Source organism: Melozone crissalis, unplaced genomic scaffold (genome assembly GCF_028551555.1).
Source record: "Melozone crissalis strain CALT ecotype California unplaced genomic scaffold, PUWL_Pcris_2 ptg000023l_1, whole genome shotgun sequence".
In the NCBI taxonomy this organism is placed as follows: domain Eukaryota; kingdom Metazoa; phylum Chordata; class Aves; order Passeriformes; family Passerellidae; genus Melozone; species Melozone crissalis.
In genome coordinates, this window is record NW_026535801.1 from 7,449,562 (window position 1) to 7,476,836 (window position 27,275).

Here is a 27,275-nt window from a genome sequence, read left to right on the forward strand (position 1 = left end):
ATCCCTGTGTTTGACACTGCATTAAGAATTGCCATGTGCTTCCAAAGCAATTTCCTTGCACAGCATTCCCAGGCTGGCTGTGCCCCGGGGTCACTGCTTCCCAGGGACAGCCCTGGGACTGGCAGCTCCCAGAAAACGCCTCTGTGCCTGTTCCTCTGGCAGCACACAGCGTGCAGCCCCCTCTGGCCTGCCCCACACAGCCATGGGCTGTGCACATCCCAGCTTCCAAAGGAGCTGGGCTCTGGAGTTCAGCTGGAAGCCAAAGGTCATTACAGTTGTAATTATGGAGCTCTCTCTGAAATAAGACACGAGGCCCCAGCTAGTTTTAGGCCTGTAGGAAAAAGTAAGCACTTGACATGAGTTTGCACTCTTGGAGAAACCCTGATGCACTTCACAGGGATGTGTGCTGGAACTGAGGATTTCACTGTAAAAGAGAGGTGGGAATGGGAAAAAAATTCCTTAATTTTACAGAGTGTGCATGATACTCCCAGTAGGCAAATTATTAAAGCTTAAGACTATAATTAAATTAAAATGCAATGTCTTAGTATTTCCTGGGCAGTGCCTCCATGAAACACCAAACTGTTTCTTTTAGAGAGAGGTTGTGTAACTTGCCTGGTGATGACTGGCTAGAGATACATGAATAGTCTGGAGCAATGAAGGAGTGACTGGAATACTAAACCCTGTTCCCAGAGGCACTGGGATGAGGGGATGAGAGTGTGCATCCTCTGTGGACACCCTGAAAAAGGAGCATTGCTGTTTTACCTCTCCTGCCCTAAGGGCTTGGCTTCTGACTGGCACAGAATGACAGCTGGAGGAAAAAAATTACGTATGCTAATTACTGCAAAATGAATTAATTGCTGTTAATTATTTTATCACAAAATCAATTAATATTGTACTGCAACCCATTTTTAATTAAAGGAGTCGATAAAAATCAGATAAACTGGGGACACAGCAAAATTGTGGCAAAACTCCAAAGTTAGTCTCTAATAAGAAATGAAGCCCCAAACAGTTCAGCACTGAGATTGAATTAGTTGTTATTTTTATTAAAAAATAAGAGCCCACAGCAAAAACATGAAAGCAGAAGCTTCTTTGTGAGAGAGGATAAAGCTTTTTGTGGTCATGAATGAAGTTGAAAAGGACACTAGTAGCTTTGGGTTTTTTGTAGCTATCTACATGTTTCTGAGGTAATTTTCATCTTCATTTAAAGAAAAAAAAAAAGAGAAGAATCACTGTGTTCCAGTGTTTAGGTTATTGTGCTTAAAGTGATGCTTGAAAGGGAATAGATCTTCAATACTTCAATACTTAATCAACCCTTGAACAAAAACATGCTTTATATTCTGCACCATCAGTTAAACAAACTCTCAGTAGTTTTGGTTGTGTCTTGGAGTAAAGAGGATTCTACGGATAAGAAAGCAAATGAAAATAAAATAAATCAGTTCTGTGGCAGTATCTGGGTAGGAATGTGATTGAAGGGGCGGTATGTAATAAATTCAGGGCCAGATCTCAGGGTGACATAACTCAGCACCGCTCTGCTGGCATTCCTGGGGTTTGTGCTGTGCCCATCTGAGGGCCACAGCTGAAAGAGGCTGCTGAGAATTCAGGGACACCAATCATTCACAAGTGGATAATGGCAAGAACAAAACCTGGAGAACATCAGAGGCATAATTAATCCACTGCCTTTGCTTTTGAGTCTTTATGTGGGGGGTGTGAGTGGGTGGAAGTTTGCATTAGAAAGGAAGATGTTGTACTGCTGTCTAGAAAAGGATTTGGATGTCTGGTGTGTGGCAAAAACATGCAGGTGTTTGGATGCTGGTATCTTATTTTTGGAATGATTTGCTGGCTGGTTAAGGATGGCAGCCAGGAGAAATGGATACGGGCTTCCAGAGGATGGGTGGGTTTTGTGGAGAGATGCAGGAGTGCTGTAATGTATGTGCCCAATAGAGATAAAGTTATCTGGCCTAAATTTTCAAACTCATGAGCAGAATTTAATGTTTGGGGCTTCATTGACTAATGCACAAAGCAATTTGAGTAATGAAAAACTGCTCTTTGTCAAGTAAAAGCAAGAGGCATTGATGGAAAAGCTAATTTATTTACTCTTTTATGGAGAGAACATGCTTTGCTGAAGTTCAAAACTGAGTGTACAGCTATTGATGAGTATTCCAGTGAGTAAAATGGTTAATGAAAGCACTGACACCCTCCCTGTGCCTCTCTTTTGAGACTTGAAAGTTGCAGCTTTGCTGAACATTTGTAAAGGAAGGGCTCACAAGTGTTCTTTGGTGTTGTGTGGTAAAAACTTTTATTTTTCAAGTATTAAGTGCTAGAAATGTCTTGTTTCAGAGCACTGGATGGCTGGGAGGCTTTGGGTATTCATGGCTGCCCCATCCTCCCCTTGCCCACAGCAATCTGCCCTCTCCTAAAGCCCCCTGCACTCCTGCTGCAGCTGGGGCTCCCTCAGGGGTTCTGTGATCCACAACCTGGGGGCAAAAGAAAATATGCTCATTTTCCCTCCAGCTGAAAGAAGAGGGTCATTGCTGAAATTCACCCTGCCCACGTCTCATCAGCAGTTCTGATGAAACTGTTGTGTATTTATGGGTCCCCATCTGATGTGCTGTTTTGGAGCACTTTGGTTCATAATTCCTGATTCTAGAGACTTGTACAATTTTGTTATGACCAATTGTAACACCCACGTGTGGAGCTGCCAGGTGAGTTGGGTACTTCATCTGGCTAAAGTCCATCTTCCTCCCCAAAGCTGTGTCCATAACCTGGCTACACCAGGCTGGTTGCCTGAGCATGGGAATTCTGGGTGTTGCTGTCAATTTGAAGTCAGACTATGAATCAAGAATTTTGCTAAAGCTTGATTGAGAATCTGTGGTTTCACTCTTCTCTGTGAACTGAGATTTTAAGCTGCAGCTTTTGCCCAAGCCATTAAATGGGAGATGTTGGGGGTCCATTTGCTTAAGTGAAGGGAAATAGTGTTTGGAAGATGGAAGGAGAGAAGGGAAGGAGCTGAGATTTGGGCAATTTAGTGTCTGCTCTGACAAATCAATGCCCCTAATGAATGGGGATTTGAATCCTCACCTGATTACTTCTCTTAGACTCCCTGTATCACATCAACGAGCTCTTGTTATAAAGCTTAAGAAGTTCTGTTATGTGACAACAAGGATATTGCAGTATGTATTAAAAGGTATCAGCTTCTTGTAAAGACAGAGAGGTCTTTGAGTAAAAAATGTTAAAAATCTGACAATCCTTTCTCTTGAAATCAGGGGGCAATTTGCCTGAGAAGACTTTTGGCTGTGGTCCTGTAAAATTAATTTCCCCTTGTACAAACTCCTACGTCCACGTTCAGAAATGGAATGCCAGCTGAACAGTGCTCACACACACAAGTATGCTGGAATGGCACAAGTGCCTACAGTCTAAACTATGTCAATCCCACAGACATTTTTGGTGGAATTGTATCCCAGTAACCTGTGGTGGTTTTGTGCAGACCTCTGCCCACGCTGGAAAGTCACACTCATGTTTAGTGTGGGGAAAGCCTGTCCAGATTCCCACACACCATGCAGTGCCAAGCAGCTGATTGGACTGAAAGGAAAATACAGGAACATACCAGTGTAAAACACACCTTGTAATGTTAATACTCTTTTTCTATTGACCTCCTAAAAATTAAGTTGTGACCTGAGGTAACAAACATGGATTTTAATGATGCACCTTAAAACCACTAGCAAAACTGTGTTATTTTCATGTCACCTACCCAGAAGTAAGTAATGTCCCCTGTCTGAGTACTCCAAGATATGCACTTCTGGCAAAAAACTGGAATTTTTAAAATAAATATATGTCTAGAGCTTTCTCATTCTGTTTTACACTTGTTGTAGTTATCAGTGTGTTGTTCCATCATGTTGTGTAGCATGATGTAAGAGGACAAATGCAGTTATGTGCTCACTGTGTAGACGGAGAATCTGAAGAGATGGAGGGAGTTCTCTCTGATGGTGGCTGGGCTTCAGTCATGGATTTTTTTAGATTTTTTTCAGTGCTTCACTTTTTGCAAAGGTCAGTCTGTCTGCGGAAAAGTGACATTTTTGTGAGAAACACAATCTGCTAGGCATGTACAGAAAAAATGAAATGCAGACCACACCACATCCTCCTTGTTAGTGCTCTTGAGTATACACACTCAGCTTTGAAGATCTCCAAATCTCATTCCTGGTGACAGGGGTTGCTCCAGAGGAGTTGGGATCCTGCTTGGCATGTACTGAAGTGTCCCTTATGCAAGGGTCTCGGGTGTTGGGCAGAATCCTCAGGTGTTAGGCAGAATGTTACAGAGAGTAAACAGGCAGAGATGAAATGTTCTGACTGACCATTTGATGAAGGAGGGGCTGTGAAGTACCAATTCAGCTTTCTGCCTTTCAGACATTTCCTTGCTCTGCTGTCTCCAACGTGTTTGTCTGCCCTGGCCTCCTCCTCCCCCTTGCCTTTGATCGATTTTTCATGAGCTTTGTGCAGAGGGTGACTCATGTCCAAAACATGAGCACAGCTGTTTACTACTGAGACTTGTGTGTACTTCACAGAAGGGTGTTTTCTCTGTTTCTGGGAATCTGGCAGAGCTTCCTTTTATCCATTTATTCATGTTTATTCAGAAGATGGAAGGTTATTTAGAGAAAGCAATCAGGGGACATAACCTTTTTTCCCCTTATTATCAGAGGTTTATGCAACATGACTTTGAGAGTCTTTATCACAGTTTTCTGCATTTAATCCACTTAGGTTGGAAGGAAGCAACCAGGAGAGGGGCAGGTGCTGCACAGTATCCCAGGGATACTAGTGAAACCAGAGATTGTCCCCAGAGCAGGATGTCTCCCAGTGCTTCATCTCCCTTCAAAATAATGCTGAGTTTGAGTATAGGGCAACAGGCAGTGCTGCAGGGAGTGGAGGTGATGTGCTGGCTGCTCCTTGGATTTGGGGGAGGAGGTATGGCAGGGTAGGGTGCTCAAGGTAGGTACTCTCAGGACCTACTTGTTCATCTGGGGTTTAGCCCCTGGTTTTGGGGTGTGTGTGGTCAAGTGGTGGCTCTGAAAAATACCAGCACATTTCCTGTAATCCCCAAGATCCTGTGCTTTGCTCGTGCATTGCTGTGACTTATGGAAAGCTGTGAATGTTGATGCCACAGCCCCTAAGCTGTGGTCCATGGACCTTGGTGGTCGCTGGCCTCATTATTGTTGAGGCCATTCTGGTTTTGAATCTTAATTACAAACAGGTGGATACTCCCCTGTGTTCTGATTCTCACCTGCCCTTCAGCGGGGCGGCTCAGCAAGGCAGCCTGATGCCTTGTGAAGGCTGACCTGGAACATAGGCCAGACAGAGCAAAAGAATAAAGCAGGGATTTATTAAAAGGCCTCAAAGGGGCACAACTTGGGCAGCACAAGAGCCCAGCCAGGGCTGCACCCAAGATGAACCAAAATGGTCACCAAATGGACAACTGGTCACAGGATCTCTCACTTTTATAAGTTCTGGTCCATTTGCATATTGGAGTTAATTGTCCAGTTACAGCTTTAGGTTAGGAAGTCAGATCCTTCTTGTTTTTCTCTTTTTAGTCCATGTTTTTTATGCTCTTGGACCTGAGATTTGGATTGTTTGTCCTTGGTCCCCAGCTAGAGAAGGAATTGTTTTGTCTCCCTACTCTGTAAGGAGAGGTCACCACCCCCTAATATGAAGCTCAGAACTACACACTAAAGCAGTACAGAATCTGAAAAATATAAAAGCGAAAACTTAAGGCATCAAGCCTGTCAGGGCTTCTGACCATTTCATGGTGGCTTCTAGTCAGAGCTACCCAGCAAAACTGCTCCATATCTGCCTGCTGCTGCTCATGGAGGGATATCCTTAGGAACACCTTCCTGTGGGTCTGTTAGTCCAGGGACCAACTGCTGTCCCCCGGCACATGCCTGGGAACAGTGTGAGAGCAGCAGCAGGAGCTGACAGGCTGTGCTTTGCGCTGGCCCAGACGGCCAGTCTCGGGAGCCGTGCTTATAAAGCACTTCCTAATGAAGGGAAAAGAAGCCAGAGAGTTATTTTCTAAGAATAAAAATCCATTTATGGTTTTTTGAAAACTACTTTACACTTTGCACAAATGATCGCCGAGCATCTGGCAGGCTGGGTTTTTGCCATGTGTGGCAGAGGATACAGTTTGTGTAGTTGCAAGCAATCAACTCAAAAAGCTTTTGTGTGGTCCTGGAGCCCAGGAACTTGTTAATTTTGAGCAGTCGTTTTCTGCATTTAGCCCATTAGAGACTCTATTTTTGGTGACCTAGTTTGAGCTCTTTAAAAAATAATCAAGCAGCATTTTTCAGATCTGATTTGTAATGGGACTGTGGATTGGTTTTGCAACTTGAAATGAAAGTTAGGGGAGGGGGTAGAACTTTTATCTGCCTGGTCCTTCAGAGCCAACATTTGCAATTGATTTTAGAGGGCCTCTAGGAAGGTTAATCTGACAAAGACTGTGGCTTGGCTTCACCACTTCAAGGGTTATTGTTTGACTTGCTGCTGGGAAAATAATAAAGTAGCCAGGTTTAAATAATACTTTCTGTGCAATAACCTCCAGGAGTGCTAGCAAGCATTACTGGGCATCATCCAAACACTGCAGAGCCTGTGGATTTGCCTGCTCCCCAGCGTGTGGGATGGGGTTTGGATTGGAGAGGAGCAATTGGAGCACATGCCAGAATGTCTAGCCGTGGGTTATGGGCTGAATACTGTGGCAGAGCTGGGTCAGGACTCACACACAGAGATCCTGTTTCTGTGCTCTGACTCAGCTCTGGGAATTAGTGCCGTGCAGGAGAACTGCTGGCCTCTGCCTGCCTGTGACTGCCCCACAGACTTGCAGCTCCTGTGAGAGGAGAGGGGCGCTCACAGCTGAGAGCAGCCCTGGCCAGGCCACGCCATTTTCAGGTGTGCACTTGGGACAGTTCCAGAGAAACTAAAGCAAAGAAAAAGACCTACAAATAAAATCCCAGTTTCTGACTTTATACATTTATGTATGAATTGGTTTTGCATTTTCTGGCCATTCAAGATTATGTTGCCAAATACCAAGTTTCTTGGAGGGGCATTGCAGTGGAAACATACTTTTTTTACTTGTTTGTCCTTCAGTTTCTCTGGATACCCCTTTATACCCCTGTTCTCACTGTGCCAGGAAGCTGCTGGGGGAGCAGACCCCAATTTCAGGCTCCCTTCTGAGGGGGAGCATCCTGGTGAAGCTGGCATTGCAAACGCAGGCACAGCATGATCTTCTGAATCCCCATGAAGAGTCTCTAAGGATCTGCAAATTAGACATTGGATCTGCCAGCTCTGAAGGAAGGGACAGCTCCCCTTCTCTAGGAGACACAGCAGTCTCTGATGTGGAAAGGTTCACAAGTTGTTGAGAACACGACAAACGTGCAGGCAATCATGTGTGGTGCATGTGTGCGCCTCATGGCCACTGTCCCCAGAAAATCCTTCACTGGAGCCCATGGAATGGGAGGGATAGAGCTGAAACATGCAGAATTACACCAAAGGTTTGGAGCAGCTGTGAAACTCTTCCTTGCTTCAGCTGAACCTTCTTGTTACTGAGATTAGAACTGGTCCTTCATCCCTCTTGATCTCTGCCCAAGGCCAGGCTGTGTGGGGCAGAGTGCAAGTCTGGTTTAAATTGGAGTTTCTTCCTGTTGAATGCTCTGTGCCTCTCTTTTCTCAGCATAAATATTCTTCCAGGGGCCACAAATTGTCAAAGATGAGAATGTAATTCAGTTGATATCAGATTGTAATTAAAAATATTTGGCCTATTAGAAATATGAGAATCCTATATTTAATTTATATTTGATTTTTTTCTTAGAATTAGAAAATCAGTAATTTACCAGTTTCCATGGCCATTTTCCTGTTCCTGTAGCTCAAAAGTACCTTGCTCCAACAAACAAGATGTGGCAAATGTTCTAAATAGTGTTCAATTTTATTTTTTTTTACTGAAAAAATATGTAAATGCCCGAGAAATTATACTTTGAAAAGTGGCTACTGCAAATTAACAGCATTTCACATGGATCTTACTTTGCATTTTTAATGCCCATAATGGGTGTCCCAAATTACATGATTTGCATTACAAACCAGAACAGCTCCTGTGTCGCTGCTGCTGTCCAACAGTTGAATAACAAGGCTTTTCTTTCCAAACTGTATAAATACATATTTACCCAAATGATGCAATTTAGGGCTCTGTTATTTATGTTTTTCTGGTCAGTCAATCACACTGACATCTTTAATTGCCAGTGCTTTTTAAATGCATCTGAGTGAGTGTGGAGGAATGGAAGTGCCAGGCATAGGCTGGCAGTGATCATGTTGTAATTGCACTGACATTTTGGCTCTTGAGTTGGTGCCTTCTCTTTCTCTGCCTTTGTCTTATGGGAAATGTTGGGTTATTGTGTTGTTCCATGTTCAGCAGTGATGGTTTTACCTTTCCCCACAGTGCCCTTGGCACTAAGAGAAGGACTGGGGACACACTGGCTCCTCGGGCCACTCCTGTCCCAGGCTTTTATTGTGCAGGTGAGCTGGCCCATGTATGATCAGAAACCCAGGATGCAGTGTCCAGCCACTTAAGGCAGGAACACCTTTGGTGGCTTTGTCCTCCTTGTCCTGCCTTGTTTCTCCAGGCTCCTGCTGTCTGAAGCCTCTGGAGAAAGAGTTGAATGATCTCCATCATGTAATCCCACCATCATCAATGTTACCGATTGTTCAAAGTCCTAGCTTGGCTCATCTACACCTGCCTTCAGGAGTTTTTTGGGATTGCTGATCTTCATTGTCCAAGGAGATTCAATGTAATTCAATTCCTGTGTCATTAGTGTGGTGTCCCCAGTGCTTGAATTTCACTCCAAGCTGGTGGTCAGAATCATAAATGAGTGAACTTTGAGTCAGCTCGAGCCAGCACATGTTTAGTTCTGGCTCAGATATGAGGAGGGAACAGGTAAATGAGTGAACAAACTCACTGTCTCCCTTGCCCAGACAGGTTCCTGAAGCATCCAAGGGTTGTGTGTTCCTGTTACTCAGTGATTTTCCCTGTTGACTGTCATTTTCTGGTTTCAAACAGATTTATCAGGTTCCAGTGCCAGCACGTTCCAGCAAGGATTGGAAAATAATCACAGGGTAGATGGCAGGGACCCAAATTCATTGATATCTGATGGGATATTTGTGGCCTCCCCACAGAGGTTTACTGGAGTTCATCTTCAGCACGGTGTTTTAGTCTCAAGACCATTTCCCCCAGGAAGCAGTAGGGGAAACCAGCAGCTATGCTTTTTGTTGCTCCTGAACCTGCTGCTCTCCCACAACTCTGGATCTTGAGCAGAGCCCTGCAGTCTCCCAACTTTTCTTATCTGTCTCTGTGCCACTCACAGAAGTTTGTTGTAGTGGGCGAGGAGGTGATGCCAATGGAACAATATAAATAGATTTTGCTTTGATGAAATAAACCCTGGAGAAAGGTAGGAGTTGTGTGTTGTGTCTCAGTACCTCATAAACAGGCATGATGTCTGCTGTTCGAGTCAATGTCACAGCTCTGTCTGCAGCTTGGGAACTAATGTCCACTGACAAATGGGCTTCAGGAGGAGGGGGAAAGGCCAGTGCCACAAATCTAGCCATTGCTGAAACGCCCAGGATCTGAGGCTTTTCAGAGAAAAGAAATGTGATTATGATGAATGATGGAGGCAACAGCACTTTGTGCTGTTCTAATAATGCCTAGCCAAGTGAAAAAATGCAATAAATGCCTGTGGTTACCTGGCTGTGCAGGAGCTGTGCTGGTGCCAGCCAGTGTCAAGCACAGCCCTTTCAGCCCATGGGGGATCAGGGAGGAGAGCTGGTTCATGTGTTGGTGGCTCAGGGCATTATTTCCCATGCAGGAACTGCAGATGCAGTGTCAGGATCTCTAGCTTGTCAGAGTGACCCCAAGAAAAGTTGGAAAGTCTCTTTTCCCAGCCCAGCACTTGAAGAAGGAGTCAGAGCTCTTCATTTCTCGGTCTCAAGGTTGTTTATTGTATCTTATCTATAAAATTCTTTCTCCTGCCCTGCTGAGGTCCGTTCAGCATGACAGTCAGAGACACTCTGCCTGCCCCCAGGGCTGTGTTATGTCTTTATACTAAAAACTACAATGTATACAATGTTTACAGTTACTTCCCAACAGCTATCACCTAGGTCAGACGGTGAGCTCCTACTCTAAACTAATCTAAAAGTGCCACCATCACAGCAGAAGATGGAGGCCAAGAAGAAGAAGAAGAAAGGCTGGACATGTCCAGATCCCTCCATCTTGCCTCCTGAATGACCATTCTAAAACCCCCAAAATCTACTTTTTCACCTCGTGATAAATTCACTGTCATTCTACTTAATTTGTCATGGCTTGCAGGTCTTCATCTAAGGTTGGTAATTTGTTCCACGGGTCATAATCAAACCCACAGGGGCATTTTGGGCTCTGTGCCAGGGTCTCTGAGACCCCTGGCAGGGGCCTTGGCTGCTCAGGACAGCCAGAGGGATGTCCTGGCTCCTGGCAATGCAGGAGCTGTCACAGCACCCAGCAAACACCATTGCCTCAAGAGGGCTGGTGGAAAGCAGCTGCTTTGTGTTGGCCTTTCTCCTCCACAAAGAGTCTGAGTGCATCCCAAAAGGAAGCTGCTACAATCCTCCTGTGGGTTTTCCAGGAGCTGCCATGCTGAGCCTCGGCAGAGCTGAAGGTGGTGGGAAGGGAATTGTGGCTCCGGCAGTGGGAAGTGAGGCTGTGCTGGACAGTGTCCCACCTGGGGATTGCCAAGGTAGCTGCCAGCTTCACGGGGTGCTCACCAGTGACACAGCACAGGATCAAAGGTTTTCCAGCACTTCTCTTCTGCACTTGCCTGCATTATGGAAACAGGCAGATTCTTGGCTCACTCCCTGAAACCCCCAGGTTGGTTTTTTTTTCCACAAAGAGAAGCAATGTTCTGCTTTCAATCAACATTTTCCTGGCATCCTGTTTCTTGTGCTGACCTCAGTGCAGCAGTGCAGAATGGAGGCATCTCTCTCCCTGGCTCTCATTTACCACTTCCATATTACATGGGCCTGACCTTCGTGTCACCCACTTCCCTCGTGTCCCAGTCCCTGAACCGTGTTTGGCACCTTGCAGCAATTCCAGAGCTCTGGTAAAAGGCTGTGCACTGCATTTCGTGCATATGTGGAAGGCTGTGTCCTTCTGGAGGGAGTAATTAAACCCAGAGCTGCCAAAGGTGAAGCACACACCGTGGAGTCACCGTGAGTCACCTCTCTGTTTGCAGGGCTGCATGAACTGTCTGTGGTGTCCCATCCTTTGTACCCAGCCTGTGCCTGTGTCATGGTGAGCAGGAGCTTATCTGCTGAGCAAAATGCACAAGTACAAAGGAGCAGAGCTGCAAGCTGCATCAATAGCAACACACATGCACCTCTAAGACGAGGAGAGGGTGGGAATAGCAGCAGTGGGGTTCTGACAAATCAGGAATTGAAGATACATAACATAAACATATTCATTTGCCAGATGAAAACCCAGCAGGATGATGATAAAGTGCACAATGTTTATTGATATCTGAATGACTATTTGTATTCAAAAAAATGCATTTTAGAACTTAGCATAAACTCAGTTATTTGATTCTAGCACAGCTTACTATTTATTAGGAAATATATGGGGGTTTTATAGCCATTGTTCACCTTAGGGAGAAAATTAAAAAAAAAAAAAAGAGATACGCATTTTATTTTAATAGTACTGACTTCCTAATCTAAGCACTCTTAGCAGCTTGGCTGCAGAGGGGAAAGAAATAGTGGATATTTCCATTTATCCTTTGTTATGGAACACTATCACCTCTCTCTATCTCCATCAGCAGAGCTAGGTAATAATTTACTGTAGTGGACGCTGAGGGATATCAGCTCCAAGCGCTCCAGTCCAGGTAGTTTGTCATCATGAGCTTTCAAGAAGTTAAATTAAGTTGATTAAGGGAGAAGATCTGTCATGTCAGCATTTTTGCCCACCTAGAAGGCAGCACTCCTTCCCTCCCTCCTTCTTCCAGCCTGTCTTCCTTGTACTCAGTTTTCTTGTGTATGGAAGCAGCTTTGAAGAGCTGCTTTCTTAGCTGTGCCTCAGAAATAGCAAATGTTATATATATATGGAAATGTAAATGATGCTGATTAGCCAAGTGTTGCAGTTTGAGGCAAAAAGTTCAATGAGAACACGAAGAGCAGGAAGGGTATTTGGCCACTGTGCATAATCAGCCCTTCAGCAGCTGACAGAGATATTCATAGTAAAGCTTGGGCCTAGGAAAGTCACCCAGTAGCTGTAAAGGATGAACACACATGCCTGGTATAACCCTGTCTTTCTGGAAATATTAACATCTTGACCCATAGCAAAATTTCATCATCCATCCTTAATCTGCTTCAGGAGCCTATTTGGTGGTGACCCAGCACAAGGTTTGGTGCTGTGGCTCAGAGCTCAGAGCCCTCAGAGGCTGCCTCAGCTCAAGTCCTCAGACTTTGACGTGGTTCTTTGTCCTCCTGCTTGCACCAAGGCTGAGCCAGGGAAGATGGACATCACAGAGGAGGACTTGGCTACAGCAGTGATAAGTACAGCAAAGCCTCTGGTGACACCAAAGGGAGTTCCTGGTGTTATCCCAGCTCTCCAGATTAGTCCTGAGCTTGTTTTCTTCTCTGAAAGGAAAATTTTTCCTTCTTCTTGGCCTGTGGCATAACTGCTAATATTGAAATAAACATTCAGTGCTGTTGGTACAGCTGAAATTAATCCCAGTACAACTTCCCTAGAAGGAAAATACCTGCTGTGAGCAGCCCTGGAAGAAAGCAAATATTTTTGTCTGTCCTCCTGCTCTGTAGCCCTCCCTTCTGTGGGCACACACACATGCAAATCCCATCAGCAGCTCTATCCAGTCCCATTCCTTGGGTGTCCTGCAGTGCAGGAAGGGATGGCTTGCTGGCAAAGATGCTTCCAGTTCCATGAAAGGATATAGGATGAAGATAATTAATTAAAACTATTGGGAGTTCCTGTGAAACAACCTGTGATTAAACATGAGGATTTCTCGTGGAACAATTAGATGAATTTGGCCTCAGGTATCTCCCCTGACTTCACGGCCACTGGTGAGCAATACTGAAATAGTTGGAGTTCAGTCTGGTTTAATGGATTCACTTTTAGTTATGAATCACATCAAGAACAGCAAAAGCAAGGGGCACTTTAATTTAGTTTAATTTAATTTGTAGGTGTCCTGTGAATTAACTTTGACTACAAAAGAAAAGGAAAATGCAGTTTGCCTTGTTATTGGAAACACCAACACGTGAAGAGACATGAGGATGAGCCTCCAGTGCCTTCCAGATCCTTGTCTCACTCCTGTGTCTCCAGTCTCATACTTGCAGGGAGAGTGGCAAAGGCCATGATAGTGAAATTTCTCAAGCTAACGTTATCCCGTAGAGGCAAAGCTGGTTTGAGAGCCAGTTCTTTGTTCCCTGGAGTTTGCTGTGAGCCCAGCTGTTGGGAATTTTGGTGTTCCATGTAGCCATTGTCTCATTCTGACTGATATTCTGGCAAGGGCAAGCATTGGAGTGCCAGGGCTGTAGTGATCTCTTTAGACAGAGGAGTGCCTTCTGATAGTTAGGTGCTGGTGAGACACACTAACCTTGGCTCAGTGCAGGGAAAACATGGATAGGCCAGTGAACCTTGCTTGGAAATGGCAGGCTTGCTGGGATGTGCAGACCTTACCACTGGCTCTGTTTTAATGAGTAATTTAAAAGTAATACTTATATGGAACATCAACTTTCAGCTCTTTTCACTAAGCTCTTAGCATTGGCTTGCAAAGATCATGGCTGTTTCTCTGTAACTACTGATAATTTGTGTTTTCCTCTTGACTTTTCGACTTCATTTCAGTTAAAGAATTCCATTACACAGTGTAAGGGCACTGTGTGACACAGACCTTTCCCTTCTCTGGAAAGCATACAGCCTAAATGCACAAAAGAGGGCAAGAAGGCTGGCAGTTTTCTGAAGGCAAAAGAAAATTTGCTAAATCCTCTCTTGGAGACCAGCAAAGCAGAGAGATGAACTAATGGGCTGGTGGAAGGGGAAAGGAGTCTCTAAAGGAGGAGGAAAGAGAAGAGCTGAGCTTGGCTTGTTTTGTGGAGAGAACAAAAGCTTAAATGGTCTACTAATTGCTGCCAATACCTGGGAGCAGTTGGAGCTAAAGCATAGTGGCAGCACACACGCACATGCCGAGTAAAATGAGCCCCCTTCCCTTTTGAGAAGGCTTGGGCAGGTGTCAGTTCCCTTCTTTCTCAAGCTCTGGTTCAACAGCAGCCAAAGCCCACAGCTCTTGCAGTGTCAGGTCTTTAACATTCACACCACCAAATGTAATTAAGCTCTGCGAGGGCTGCACCCTGGGTAGAATTTATCTCTTGGTTTGTAATGCTTTAATTTAGTATCAAATATTCATGGACTGGCAGGGTCAAGTGAGGATAGAAAAGTACTGTAACAGGCATAGGCAAAGAAGGATGCGAAAGAATTCAGCTTAAAGGTTAGTCATCCATGGAAACCCATTAGGAAAAATACTGTAAATAACTCCCTGCATCTGTGAGTCTCAGAGCTAAACATGAGCCACTCCTGCCCCTACCCATGGAACTGCCAGAGCATGGGGTGTGCCAGCTCACAAACGAAATTTAAAGCAGAATTATACAGTTACACATCCAAACTCTTCCAAATCCTGAAGCACGTTTGGTGTGCTCTGCACTGAAGAAATATTTTGCATCTCATGGGTTTAAGGGACAGATCTCATGGATTTCAGGTTTGAGACATCTTGTAGATATCTATGAAGGGTTTTTGTGAGACCAAATCATTTTTTTGGAAATATTCTTCCTGTTTAAGGACATGGTTCAAAGCCTGTAAAATTATGCTTATTGACTTCAAAGGATCAGGATTGACACTGTCCAATTTAATATTCACAAAACTAATTTATTCAACAAATGAAATTACTGAATTGAGAAAAACTAATGGATTTATTCATTCAGGAAGATGTTTATGGGGCCTGAAAGGTGTTTGGTGTATCTGCTAGGGAGTTCTCAGGTTGGGCAGACTGGGCTGGGAGGAAGGACAAACACCTTAATCTATGGGACCATGCAGGGAGGTAACTGAAAATCAGAGCAGTTAGGAATAAATAATGAGCTGATCAAAGTCCAAGTGCCTTCTTTTGTCTGGCACCAGGTGAGAAATAAGGAGGAGAAAAATAATTGGGTGAGCAGGCCATGGAGCAATGTGGAAAGAGGAGCTGCACCATCTGGAAGTGTGTGGGGCTTTAGGAAGTGTGTGGACACAGGGAGCTGATGCTGAGCACAGACTGGATGCTCCCTCTCAAAAGCTACAAGTAGAAGAGAATTGGGCAAAAAGAAAAGTAATTTCAAGCCAGAAATGCCTGCAACTTGAACCTGGTGCTGGAGCTGCCAATTGAGCTTTCAAGCCAGGCAGGGTGCTGGGAGAATGAGAACTGAGAAAAACCTGTCACTTGAGCCAGGATGTCCCCCTTATCTCACAGCAGCATGCAGTGAAGTAACTACCTAAGGACTGCATTTTTAGACACCCAAAAAATCCAAAGACAAGAAATTCTGCAGGAACACAACACACAAACATACTTAAAAAAAACATATATGTATCTGTAAATATGTAAAAAGCCATATATAGCTAAACTCACACACCTGTGTTGTGCAGAAGTTCTGATATTTCTGGAAACTCCACAGGTGCAAAACTTAATTCTGCAAAATCCTCAGGCACCTTTTAGAGTTAAATTAATACTGATGTAATTAAAATGGTAATACTATTTGTTAAAAAGAAGAGTATTTAAATAATTCATTTTCCTATTGGTTCTGTGGAGTGTGCTTAGGTTTAGCAATTATATGCTAACTAAAAACAGCCTCTCCTGTAATGATTTCATGATAATCTGACCTTTGATGGTCCTGGCTCACAGCAGCTGGCACTTTCTGCAGAGTTTACAGACTGTAAAGTAATTAATATCAATGAAATACCACTGCTGGCCCTTTGATGTGTTTGGGTCCTTGAACACTCCCTTTTCTCTCTCTCTTGAGCAATTTTTTTCCCTGATGTCCCTGACTCTTGGCAGTCTGGCCACTGGACTGCTCCTGATGAAGGGCACATCCCAGCTGAGGGGTGCACTGGTGAGCCCCCTCTCTTTTGGGGTTCAGAAGACATAACAGACAACATGCCAGGCTTAATTTGATTTAATATTAAGCACAATAATAGCTCTTGAAAAGCTGTCTTTCAGGGAAAGGTAATAAGGGTATTAATAAAAACAGGTGAGGAGAGATGCCCTGGTTTTAGCTTCCTGCATTATTTCATTACTGTCAGTCAGCACAGAACTCCCTTGAGATTATTCCTGTGTAGTTAATAACATTGTTTCTGTGATGACTTTAATGACTGAGCCTTTCTTCCATCCTTAGCTGTGACAATAACCACTCTGCTTTTTTTCCTTCAGCAAGCTATTGTGTGGGGTTGAGCACATTAAGGAACATTTTTAACTATAGAGGTCTCCTCTAATTAAGTTATTGGCAAAAGATTGCTTGTCCAGTCATTTGCTGGTGATGAGTACGGAGAGAAATTATATCTTGTAGAGAGTATTACACTTTTCCTGCCATGCTTCCCCTAAAAAAAGAACAAAATGATATAAAAATAAGCAGTAAGATTGCAAACTCAGGCACACAGAAATTAGATAGTGCCAGCATGATGAGTGTCTGGATCTGTCCTTCCCCACTCCTGATCATGAGCTTTTCCTCTTTATTTTATCTCTTGCCCTGTACCCCATTTTTAACTTTCATAAAATCATCTTTTCTCCAAAAGTCTTATTTTTTAACCTCTTTAGAATTTTTATGTCAAGACCAAATGTCTTTTTCTGCTCTTGTGTCATGGAAAGAAATAATTTTCTGTACAACTTTTGCAACACCCTGTCCATAAACTCACCTGTAATTCAAAAAAAGGTGTTTGCTCACTTTGAGGGAGCCACTGTTTGTTCATTGGTGCAATAACTGCATGTAGTAATAATGGTACATTTAAGATGTCTGGTCATTCTGGACATGATTTAAAAGTTCCTGTTTCCTATAAGATTGTGCATCCAGCTTGGTTCAGAAACCACAGAGAAAATGCAATGAGTGGGAGAAGTTTTAATGTGCCCTCTTGAAGAAAAGTAGTGAAAGTAGTGGAATTAATGCAGAGGAAAATCTTATTTTAGGGCCAGTGCAGTCACTGCAGATTAATGATGGTTCCCCTGGTTGGTGGCACCCTGCATAACCTCAAAAAGTGGAGTTTACATTTCTTTCTTAGAGTAAACCTCTGCATTTGAAAATCAGATCATTTACTAATTGCTCACATCTTATAAATTATGGATCTATCCTTGAAGGAGGTTTTAACAATCTATTAAAGCCTGAGTAACAGAGTTATTCTCCAGCTTGCAGATAAACAAAACAAAAACACAGCTTTAAAAACAAGAAGCCTCTTCACTTTTTATCTAAATGGAAATAAAGCCAGCCAGCCAAATCAAAAGCCAGCGATTAATGAATCTCTTCAGGGTTTCTATTCTTGAAAAGATTAGAGTTAAAAAGGCTGAAATAGTTTCAATAGGTAGGTGTGATGTTGAGCTCAGACATTGTATTTATATATGCTCAGCTAGAAGTAAGAGTTGCTAAAATCCAATATCTGCATGAAGATTCTCCTCTTCAATGAAACCAGACAAACAGAACTCCAATACTCACTAATTTCAGTGTGCAAAAATGTCCTAGAGCACCAATAAAATCGGTTCCTCCCAGGAAATGCTTTTAAGATACTCATTAAAAAGTGGATGTTGCACATACGAAATAAACTGAAAGTAGGTTTTTAGGAAACTTATTTTCTTGGAAGAGGGAAGCAAAGCTCTCCAAAAATAAGCCAACTGCTTTTCCAGGATTGGACAGCCAGCTATTTGCTTCTTGCAAAAACGCAGCCTGAGAATGTTGAGCTGAAATTTGGCAAGGTTAACACATTTTCACTATGTGTAGTCAGTTCCTGTGTCCAGAAATAGAAACAGCCTTTTGCTTGCAGGAGTGGCGGGGCACCTTCACCTGCAGTTTAAATAGAAAAAATAGAAAAGTCCTGTTGTTCAGCTCCACCTCTGTACCACATCTCTGGGATGTTTAATTCATTCTGCATTATTCTAAAGAGTAGGAATTGCAACAGCCAAGAGCTCCTGTTGCTTCCACTGAAGAAATGTTAATAAATGCATTTAATTTACTTGTCTAACTATAGATTTTCCTGTAATTCATACCAACTGGCCTGGCTGTGTAATAGGAAAAAAGCAATCACAATATCTGATGTACAAAGCCTGTCACTCCCCATATATCAAATGAACAAATAAAGGTCCCTTGTTCCATTAAATGACCACAAAACATTCCTGGGATCTTCACAGGCACCTTGCTTACCATGGAGTGCATTTCTGGACACCCTATTAGAGCTTGCACTGCATTTCTCATGGGTACTCTGACTTCAGACCAGCACAAACCCACCATGGGGAAGACATCCTTCTTTACCTCTGCCTTTTGTTCCCTGTGTGTTCAGTTCCTCTTCAGCCACTGCCTCAGGTTGTAAGCTGGAGAAGCTGGGAATGCTTCTGAGCTGTGAGAGACTGAGCATTCATCCTCCTCCTCCCTTTCTTCCATTTTCTGCCCTTGGGAAAACTTGGGAATGGAAAGATGGGCTCCCTGTAGTGCTCCAAGCAGTCTCATGAGCCCAAGCACCAAGTAAGCAGCCTGCTAAGACTTAGTTCAGCTTAGACATGAGCAAAAACGTGAGGGGACTGTGAGGAATTCAATGCTCTTCTCTTCTTTGGTATGGAATGCCTTGTTCTGCCAAAGTAAACACACCACCTTGGTTCAGCCCATTGCCATGTCAGGATGCCTGAGGCAGTGCAGGCAGTGTAAATGTGAAGTTGTGACAGCACAGCCCTCCCTTGGCTTTTTCAGTGAAAGTGTCCCAAGACCTTTGGATGCACTCAGCTTCTCACGGGCTGTGCCTCTCAGAGGGAAATTGATAAAAAAGGATGTCTTTGCACATGGTTATTACTTTCCTAAAATCCTTCCTGAGTGTTGATATTATTTAGTTTATGAAGTAGTAGTTTGTGCAATTTTACGTTGCCTGGAAAGAAACTGTGATTTACTCGATTTGAAGCTCCCAAAAGCAGAGAAAGCAAAAGGCATCAATCTGTGCTGCTGGAAATCCTGTAACTGGGCAGCTATAAGCTGATGTGCTTTGAGTGTCTGCAAAATGCAGCATCTACTGAACGGCCTGAGTGGTAAAGCATTTTGTAACAGCATAATGCTCTCATTGTAGTCTTTTCAATCTCATTTAGGAATAAGCTTTCCCTTGGGAGATGATACAATAAACTCTCCTGGAAACCACGCTGCAAGTATGTTGAAGCCAATCAGGGAATACAGTGTAATGTCAAAAGTCTTACTGGCTGGCTAAATGTGTATCTTGCACAGCGTTCCTCAGGACAGACAGATATTAGCTGTGAGGATGGGCTTGTTGCAAAGTGCAGGCTTTGTCTACGTCATAATGTGACTCAACATAAACAGCTTGGGATTTTTTGTGTGCTCTCAGCCAGCCTGGGCACCTCAAAGTTCTCAGCAGACACTTCTGGGGCACTTCTAAGCAGATATGCAAACAGAGGAATTATGTTTTAGACTGGAAACATTGGGAAGACTCTCAGAGACTGATGTAACCCTGCTCAGTTTCTCTGTTCAGAGGATATTTTCAGCTGAAAAATGGGCAGAGACACATGGGGCAAGCTGACACCTGAGCTTCAGTGGAAAAAGTATTAGCCAGGCAGAATACTTGGGTACCTCATTAGAAACTGCATTTCAAAATTTGAAAGCAAAAGGGTTGGGTTTTTAGGTTCTGTTATTTGTCTATATTACTTAATATTCCCATTCCCTACTACTACTACTACTACTACTACTACTACTACTAATAATAATAATAATTATTATTATTATTATTATTATTATTATTATTATTATTATATGGTTTTTCAAGTCCCAAGTAGTTTTCTCATCAGTGTGTTAAAAATTAGTCAAGGTACATATTTCAAAGGCTCCCCATGTTTTCACCCCTCACCTTTCATTCCAAATGCCAGATTTGGACACTGTTCTGCAGTTTAAAGGTTTCTAACTGATATTTGTTTTTCTTCCAAGACCTGCCTTGACCCTACTGTAATGTATATTAGCTCAGACACAGCCAAACTTCCCTCAGATCAGCAACAATGTGTTTCCTACATCAAGCTCAGTAAATAAATAACTGCATAGCTAATCCTCCTATTTTAATGTATGAAAAGTCCCACTCTTGGAATAATGCAATATAAAGACCAGCCACTCAGAAAACAGAGCTTTAGTTCAACAACTCCCCAGGTGGGTTCTGTAAATTATGTAGCAAAATCTGCACAAATTTCCAGTTGCCTTAAGAAAAGATGCATCTGACTAACTGCTGCTTTAGAGGGAATTGAGTGCTGTGTTCAGTTCAGTGATCTGCTGCTCAGGGTGTTTTGTAAGCATATTACCAAAGAAGACCAGATGTCTGTGAGGAAAAGAGTATGAGTTAAAGTTCCTACCAACTGACATAAATAACTGAATCACAGTTCAATCCTTCAGCATGCAGCACTGCAAGTACAGCTCTTAACAACATTAAATCCAAGCTCTTCCTTTGCTGTTAATGCAAATTGAAAGACTAGCAGAAGATCCTCTTTCTTTGTTAACCAATTTGAATAAAAACTGCATCTTTAGTGCTGTGGACAGTGATCTTTCTGCAGCTGCCAAGGCAGCTCTAGTTAGCATACACTGCTAACTTGCTCCTGACCAGGCACTAGAAAAGGTTTTCTGCAAGCTGTGTTCTGTATTGATCAGTGTGCTCACACTTAAGGGATTTTTACTGCAGCTTGTATAGAGTACCTGCAAAACCACAGGTGCTCAGGAGGGCTCAACATCACAATTCCTTTCACAGGTGTTGACATAATTAAAGGATGCAAGACATGAGCTTGTAGTGGGACAAATTTCCTTACATGAATGCCATGTTAGCTCTGACAGTCTCTAAAAGGGGTGTCCTCTCAGACAGGAGAAATGTCAGTGTGTGCCACATATTTCTCATCTGAGAGAAGCTGGCAAAGGCTAGATCCTGTAAATACCTGAGCTGCTTTGAAAATCTTAGCATCTCATGTTATTAGAAATTCATAACCCTCAATGAGCAATGCATGGAACAGCTAATTGAGCTCCATAAATTGCTATTTCCACATTTTGCTTGCTATTATTTCTCCCAGAGTTAGAATTGCAAGTGATGTAGCTGCTTAGACACTACGGTTATTCAGTAAACATTAATTTTTTAATTGTGACAGTGACAGGTGTGTTGCATTGCATGGGTACAAATGTATGAAAAAAAAATTAATTGGTGGTTACCAGCATGCTCACAAATATGCCCAAATGAATTTTTGAACTTATTTAAAGTTAGGCAGGTGTTGACTTTGCTGTATTGTGGGGTTTTTTTTCTTGTAATAAAATTTGTTTTCTCAAACTTTAGCCAGTTGGGTGTTGGGAAGTTCTCACCAGATACAAATCCATAAAAAAGTGAAATGGGAGATACTCTGTTCAAGTCCACTTTAGATGTGAAAAGTTCTTTACTTTTAACGTTTGTGAATTAAACACACTTGTTCTTCAGGTGATCCTTCCCTCTTGCACTAGATTTTACTGATGCTTTTAAGTGAGATTGAAGTAGATCAAAATGTTCTTAGCTTTTATGGAAAAGGGGAAAAACCCCCTAAAAGAGAATGAATTGTCAGTGGTCTCACAGGTGTGAGCTGACCCCTGTGGCAGGATTTTGTTGCTCTCATCAGCTGAGGCAACAGGGACATTACCAGATCAAGTTCAGCACTGGATAAATGTGTCTGCAGCTGAAATAAACCCCACAATAGAGTTCTCCTCAGTGCCTCTGCCAGAGCCCAGCCTTCCTGATGGATGTTAAGAAGCCTTGGTAGTGTTTATAAGAAACATCAGCTTCCCTAATCGTTCATTGATCTGTTGTTCTGGGCGGAATGATGAAGCTTTCGCTGTTATTTTGCTCTGCTTCACTCAGATTCACTTGATTTGAACCAAAGGACGATTTAAGATGGCAGGGCACAATTTTACTCTCATTTACTCCCAGCTGACAGGATAATTCTGGTTTTGCTGTTGGGAGCTTCAAGTGCTTCATCTGTGCTCAGCTAGTATTAGCTGTAATTAAGGGAATGGGCTGTCTAGAGCTCAGTTTTACAGTTCATCACCTGAAAAAGAATCTCCAAAAAGAACCCTTATGCTTTTGGTGTCATTTTGAGTTTCTTCGTCACCCTCTGCAGGGCTGCCCATCTTGAGGTGGACTCCTGGGGAGGGCAGAACTTTCACTGGCTCTGTTCTTATCTCAGGGTACCTATTTTTAGGTTTAAAAACCAAAAATGGCTATGTTTTATGTAGAGACTGTTAGGAGACTGGTTTATAGACTGACATGGCTGTTCCTGGGGTGCAGGACACTGCTGGACACAGGGACAGCAAACTGTGGAGTACAGGTGCTCATCTCCTGTGTGAAAATGGAGATAAAGGGCTTTTTCCTGGTAAATATATTAGAACTCTGTGGTTTAGGTGTGTGTTTTAAGCAGCTCATGAGGCATTAGATATGTGAAGTGTGGGCACAGAGTTTGTGGTGATTGGGAGTGGGGCTGGCCCAGCCTCATCCCCAGTGGGCACAGCTGTGCAGGACAGGTGAATGCTGTTGAAGGGAACGAGCCATGGAGTGCCCAGGGCACTGACCAACCACCAAAGGGAACAGAGGGCACACAGGTGCAGGGCATCAACAGGAGGGGATAAAAGGCTGGGCTGAAGGACAAGAAGGGCAGATGCTTGCAGCCTTCTGAAGAGGTGAGGTGTTGCTGTGTATGGGTTGAAGCTTTCTGAAATTTTATTTTGATGCTCTGTGTATGGTGGCCCTTTCAACTGTGATAGTCAAGGATCAGTACTTTTTCCTCCCCTGACACTCCTTTTATTTCTGCTGGAAGCTTGTCCTTACCCAGGGGCTGATGCTTGATAGTCTCAGTTCCCTTTTTGTTTTTCCTGAGGGACAAACTCATGGGAAATATCTTTTTTGCAAGTGCTTGCAAGCCCCAGCAGGAGAATCAGACTGGGAGATGGCACTCAGTATTATGAGCTATTCCACCTTCTTGGGAACACAGATGGAAGCTGGAATGAAGCAGCTCAAACAGAGCATTAGGATAGCTGAGTCCAGAATACGTGCTCAGGAAAATGTCCAGCCTTGAATTCAAGGGATGAGAAGTTCAAATCATGCCTGACCTTGGCATGAGGTGCAGGGGAGGAGATCTGGCATGAGGATTGGCGAGTCAGAAGCCAACAGGCATCTTTGCAGTGAGTTCCAAGTGGGCAGGTGTCCATTTTCAGTCTGAGTCATGTTAAAACGTGCAGTGCCTGGCCAAGTGACAGTGTTGGCCTGGAGTGGCCAAAAATTGAAATGCCTTCTGCCTTCCCAGTACATTTTTTTTCAAGATGAACCAGTCAGAAACCACCCTGCAAACCTGGTTACTGTTCTGCGTTTTTCATTCCTATTTGAATTTAAACCCAAAATGAAACCCCATCTTAATATATCAGACTACTAGATTTAGTTGGTCAGGTGGTTGTTTCCTAGGAAATTAAAAACTCTTTGGATTTATTTTCATAATTTTATATTTTAAGCATGAACATGGCAGTGTCTCCAGCAATTAAATGTGTGTTGCAATATGGTGGAAGCCATGGAACTGCAAAGAACCTTCTGGTTTGTCAAAATACTTGCCATACTTTGTCATTTCAGCTGGTCAAGCCAAACCCAATGCATGGCTTCTGAAGCAGGTCACAATTATCAGCAACAGGATTTTGTCATTTTCATTGGTGGGCTATTGTTTTATTTTGGACTTCTTTTGGCTTTTTCTTTCCCCCCAAGTTTGGAATGAAGATTTACTGCTCTGTGTGTGTGTGGCATTTCAGTCCTGTTCTGAATTGCAGCCCTTTCAGGTGGAATTTCTGTTTGGCAGTAAGACATACCTTAAAAATAGAAAATGTGGTTGTAAGTGACAACAATTGGCAGGGAGGACCTGTTCAGATGCAATTTTGGAACTGCTTTTAATTTTTTCCACTCAATTCCAAGTTAAACATCCATTTAAATTAATTAGAGCAATCACAGTGTCCCTAGAATATCAGTGGAGAAGCTGAAGCCGTGAGTGTAATTTAAGTATTTCCTGAATTCTGAGGAGATGCTAAAAAAGGCAGCTTAAAGACATTTTTGCATATGATGAAAAGCAAATTCCTGACCAAACTGGCTAAGCTCAAATGTCTGAAGGCAAAGAGCTATCATGAAAGTGCTGTAAAGCTTCTGATTATAATGGAATCAGTGTCCCAGGGTATAATGCAGCTCTACATTTAATACCTAGCTGCTGAACCCTACTTCTCAACCTGCCTCCACTGGCTGGGTTCTCATCAGAGTCCTGTCAGGACAGTGGTCTTTGTTTGGATGCCAAGCCCGTCTGGAAATGGCTTTTTCAGCAGCTTCAGCTGAGTACAGATGCTTGACTTCAGAAGGACAGCTAGTGCCTGGATTTTGTGGCCTAGAAATCATTCCTTATGTACACTGCCACACGTATTAATAACCTTGCAGGCTTTTATAAGCCTAATTAAAAGGCTTGTGCACCCTTAAATGTGAAATCACGGCAAAGCGCTGAAGCAGCAAAGCAGGATCCTGTCCTTGGTGCTGCAAATCCATTGCTGCCTTTCTTTATTAATGATACATACAGGACAGGTTGCATTCTGTGCCTGCTGTTGCTTGTCAGGTTGTTTTCATTACAGTATCGACTGGAGTCCCCCTCACGTTGGTTATAGTCTGGGCACGTTACTCTGAGCAGGCTTTTTCTTTCAGTGTTTTGTTGAAGGTATTGACTTTGCCAAAGGGAAGGGAGAAGTGAGTGCAGCCACTTAAGCACACAAGTAGTGGTATCAATTCCCATCCATTAAAATATGCACATGCACACAAACACACCACTCTGTGCAGTGGTTGCAGGCATGGGGTGAGGTGAGCTCTGAAAAGCAGACTCAAGAGACTCTGTCCAATACGGAGATTCTGTTCCCAGGGTCTGGCTAGGAGCATCCTTCAGCCTGTGCCAAGTCTTGCTGTTGATGGTGGGGTCGTTGTGAATGTTGAAATGACATTTTTCAAAGGCATTTGAGTATTTCTAGGCCATTTCTCTCAATTCCTTAGAATGAACTTTATTTTCTAAGGGAGTGTATTTCTCTGGGTTTGGGTGTTCTGTATTTTATTTTCTAACATCTTAGTTCTGTTAGTCTTTTGGACTTTGAAAAAGTTTTTCTAGTTATTGGGTTTGGGGTGTTTTTTCCCTTTCCAGCCCAGGCAATCAATTCCCAAATATGAGCAGGAGGGTTATTGAGCAGTTCATGTAAAGCCAGAAAAGATTTCAGCCAACTCAAAGGTGCAGCAATCATTTTGCTAAAGGTTTGGGTTGTAGTTTTGATCCAAAACTGGAATATATGGTTGTGGATGGTTCCAGCACTGCCAGATGAAACTTTGAGATGAATCTTTGCAAATGTTCAGTGATCAGTTCCATTTGAAAGTACACAAAATGGGTGTTAGTACAGATGTGTGTTATCTTTGTTTTCTCTTCCAAACCGTTCCCCCGTCTCCCATCTGTTCCTTTTTGATGGTGAGCTATTCCAGAGGTGTTTTCCATGTTATGTCCCTTCAACCCCACCCTGAAATACGCTGTACAACACAGAGTTACTTGCAGGCAGACAATTTCATCTGAACTGTGGCATTGCCCCAGTGGATTCTGTTCATGTACTGCAAGAGCCTTAGACATGCTCTCTGCTTTGAGCTATGCAAAGTCATCCTTTTGTGAATCCTTAATGTCCTTAATCAGACATTATTAATAATCGGACTTAATCCTTAATAGGACACAAAACAACACGAAGCGCACACACTGCTGCTCTCATGGTGAAAAAAGGGAAGTTTGTTTTCTGACTCCAACGTTTATAGATTTCCAAAAGTGACAATGGATTGGAGGGTGAAAGTGCCACCTCTCCAATGACACTGGACAAACCAATAGTCCATCAAATTTCTCCTCCTCCAAAAAAGAATGTAAAAAACTAAGTTATTTACAGAAAGTGCGTGAGAAAGTTCATTACAAGAATGAAAACATCAGAAGGCTTAGAAAATCTTAAAAAATCAGGGCAACACCTTAATATCTTACAGTGAATTTCTGTTTGTTCTAATAAACTGATGAAAATGGCTACCTCTTTATTTTCTGCCTTTTAAACAACTGCTTCCAAGTAAACTCACTGAAATTAAAACAGGAATGTGCTTGAAATCATTAAGTTGAAACAGAATTTGTTTTTCAGACGATTTGGTTTCTTTTGTCTTGGGTAGCAGCACCTTGTCCTAAGGCATTCACTGAGTGGGAAATTGAGGGCAATTGAAGATGGGCCATGTCTGATGTTTGTTCCATTTGTGCCTTTCAGTCTATCAGAGAGGTCACGGGCTATGTGTTGGTGGCTCTGAACCAGTTTGAGTACCTGCCCCTGGAGAACCTGCGCATCGTCCGTGGGACCAAGCTCTACGAGGAGAGATACGCCCTGGCCATATTCCTTAACTACAGGAAAGATGGCAACTTTGGACTCAGGGAACTTGGCTTGAGGAACCTGACAGGTAAGTGAAACTTGGAAATTGGTGGATTTTTTGCAAGGAAAAAAATGAGCTTGTTGAGTATTTGCTTACTGCCATCAGTCACTTACATTCTGCAGGACACTGAGGTACCATAGGAGCCTGGCAGTTGTGTGTTCATTCTTTTTTTGGTTCACAAAAGGGCTTCTCTCCATAATGATCCATGAGCAAGAGCTTATTTGAAACAAAAACCAGTAATTGAACGATAGTTTTCAGTTCTGTGTGTTGACATCATGAGTATGTTGGGATCCGTGATTATTGCATGTGTTCCTTCAGGTGCTGGCTATTTTCTGCCAGGTTACCTCAGCTTTAGCATCCCCTGTACCTCGTTATCTTTAGTTTATTTAATTGTATAACTCTGTTTTCTAAGCAAAAAGAGTGAATTTTATATAATGAGAAAAGTACTTTTTTTTCTTCTTTTTTTTTTTTTTTT

The 27,275-nt window shown here is 43.0% G+C and overlaps 1 protein-coding gene across 1 annotated transcript in view; it reads left to right on the forward strand.

The window, feature by feature from the left end:
* The window catches only part of ERBB4 (erb-b2 receptor tyrosine kinase 4), a 465,169-nt gene that overhangs the window by 163,160 nt on the left and 274,734 nt on the right, over window positions 1-27,275 (forward strand). The window contains exon 3 of the mRNA XM_054278524.1: window positions 26,641-26,827. Within this exon, the coding sequence (XP_054134499.1) occupies window positions 26,641-26,827 (187 nt within the window). The remainder of the gene's footprint in view (window positions 1-26,640; window positions 26,828-27,275) is intronic.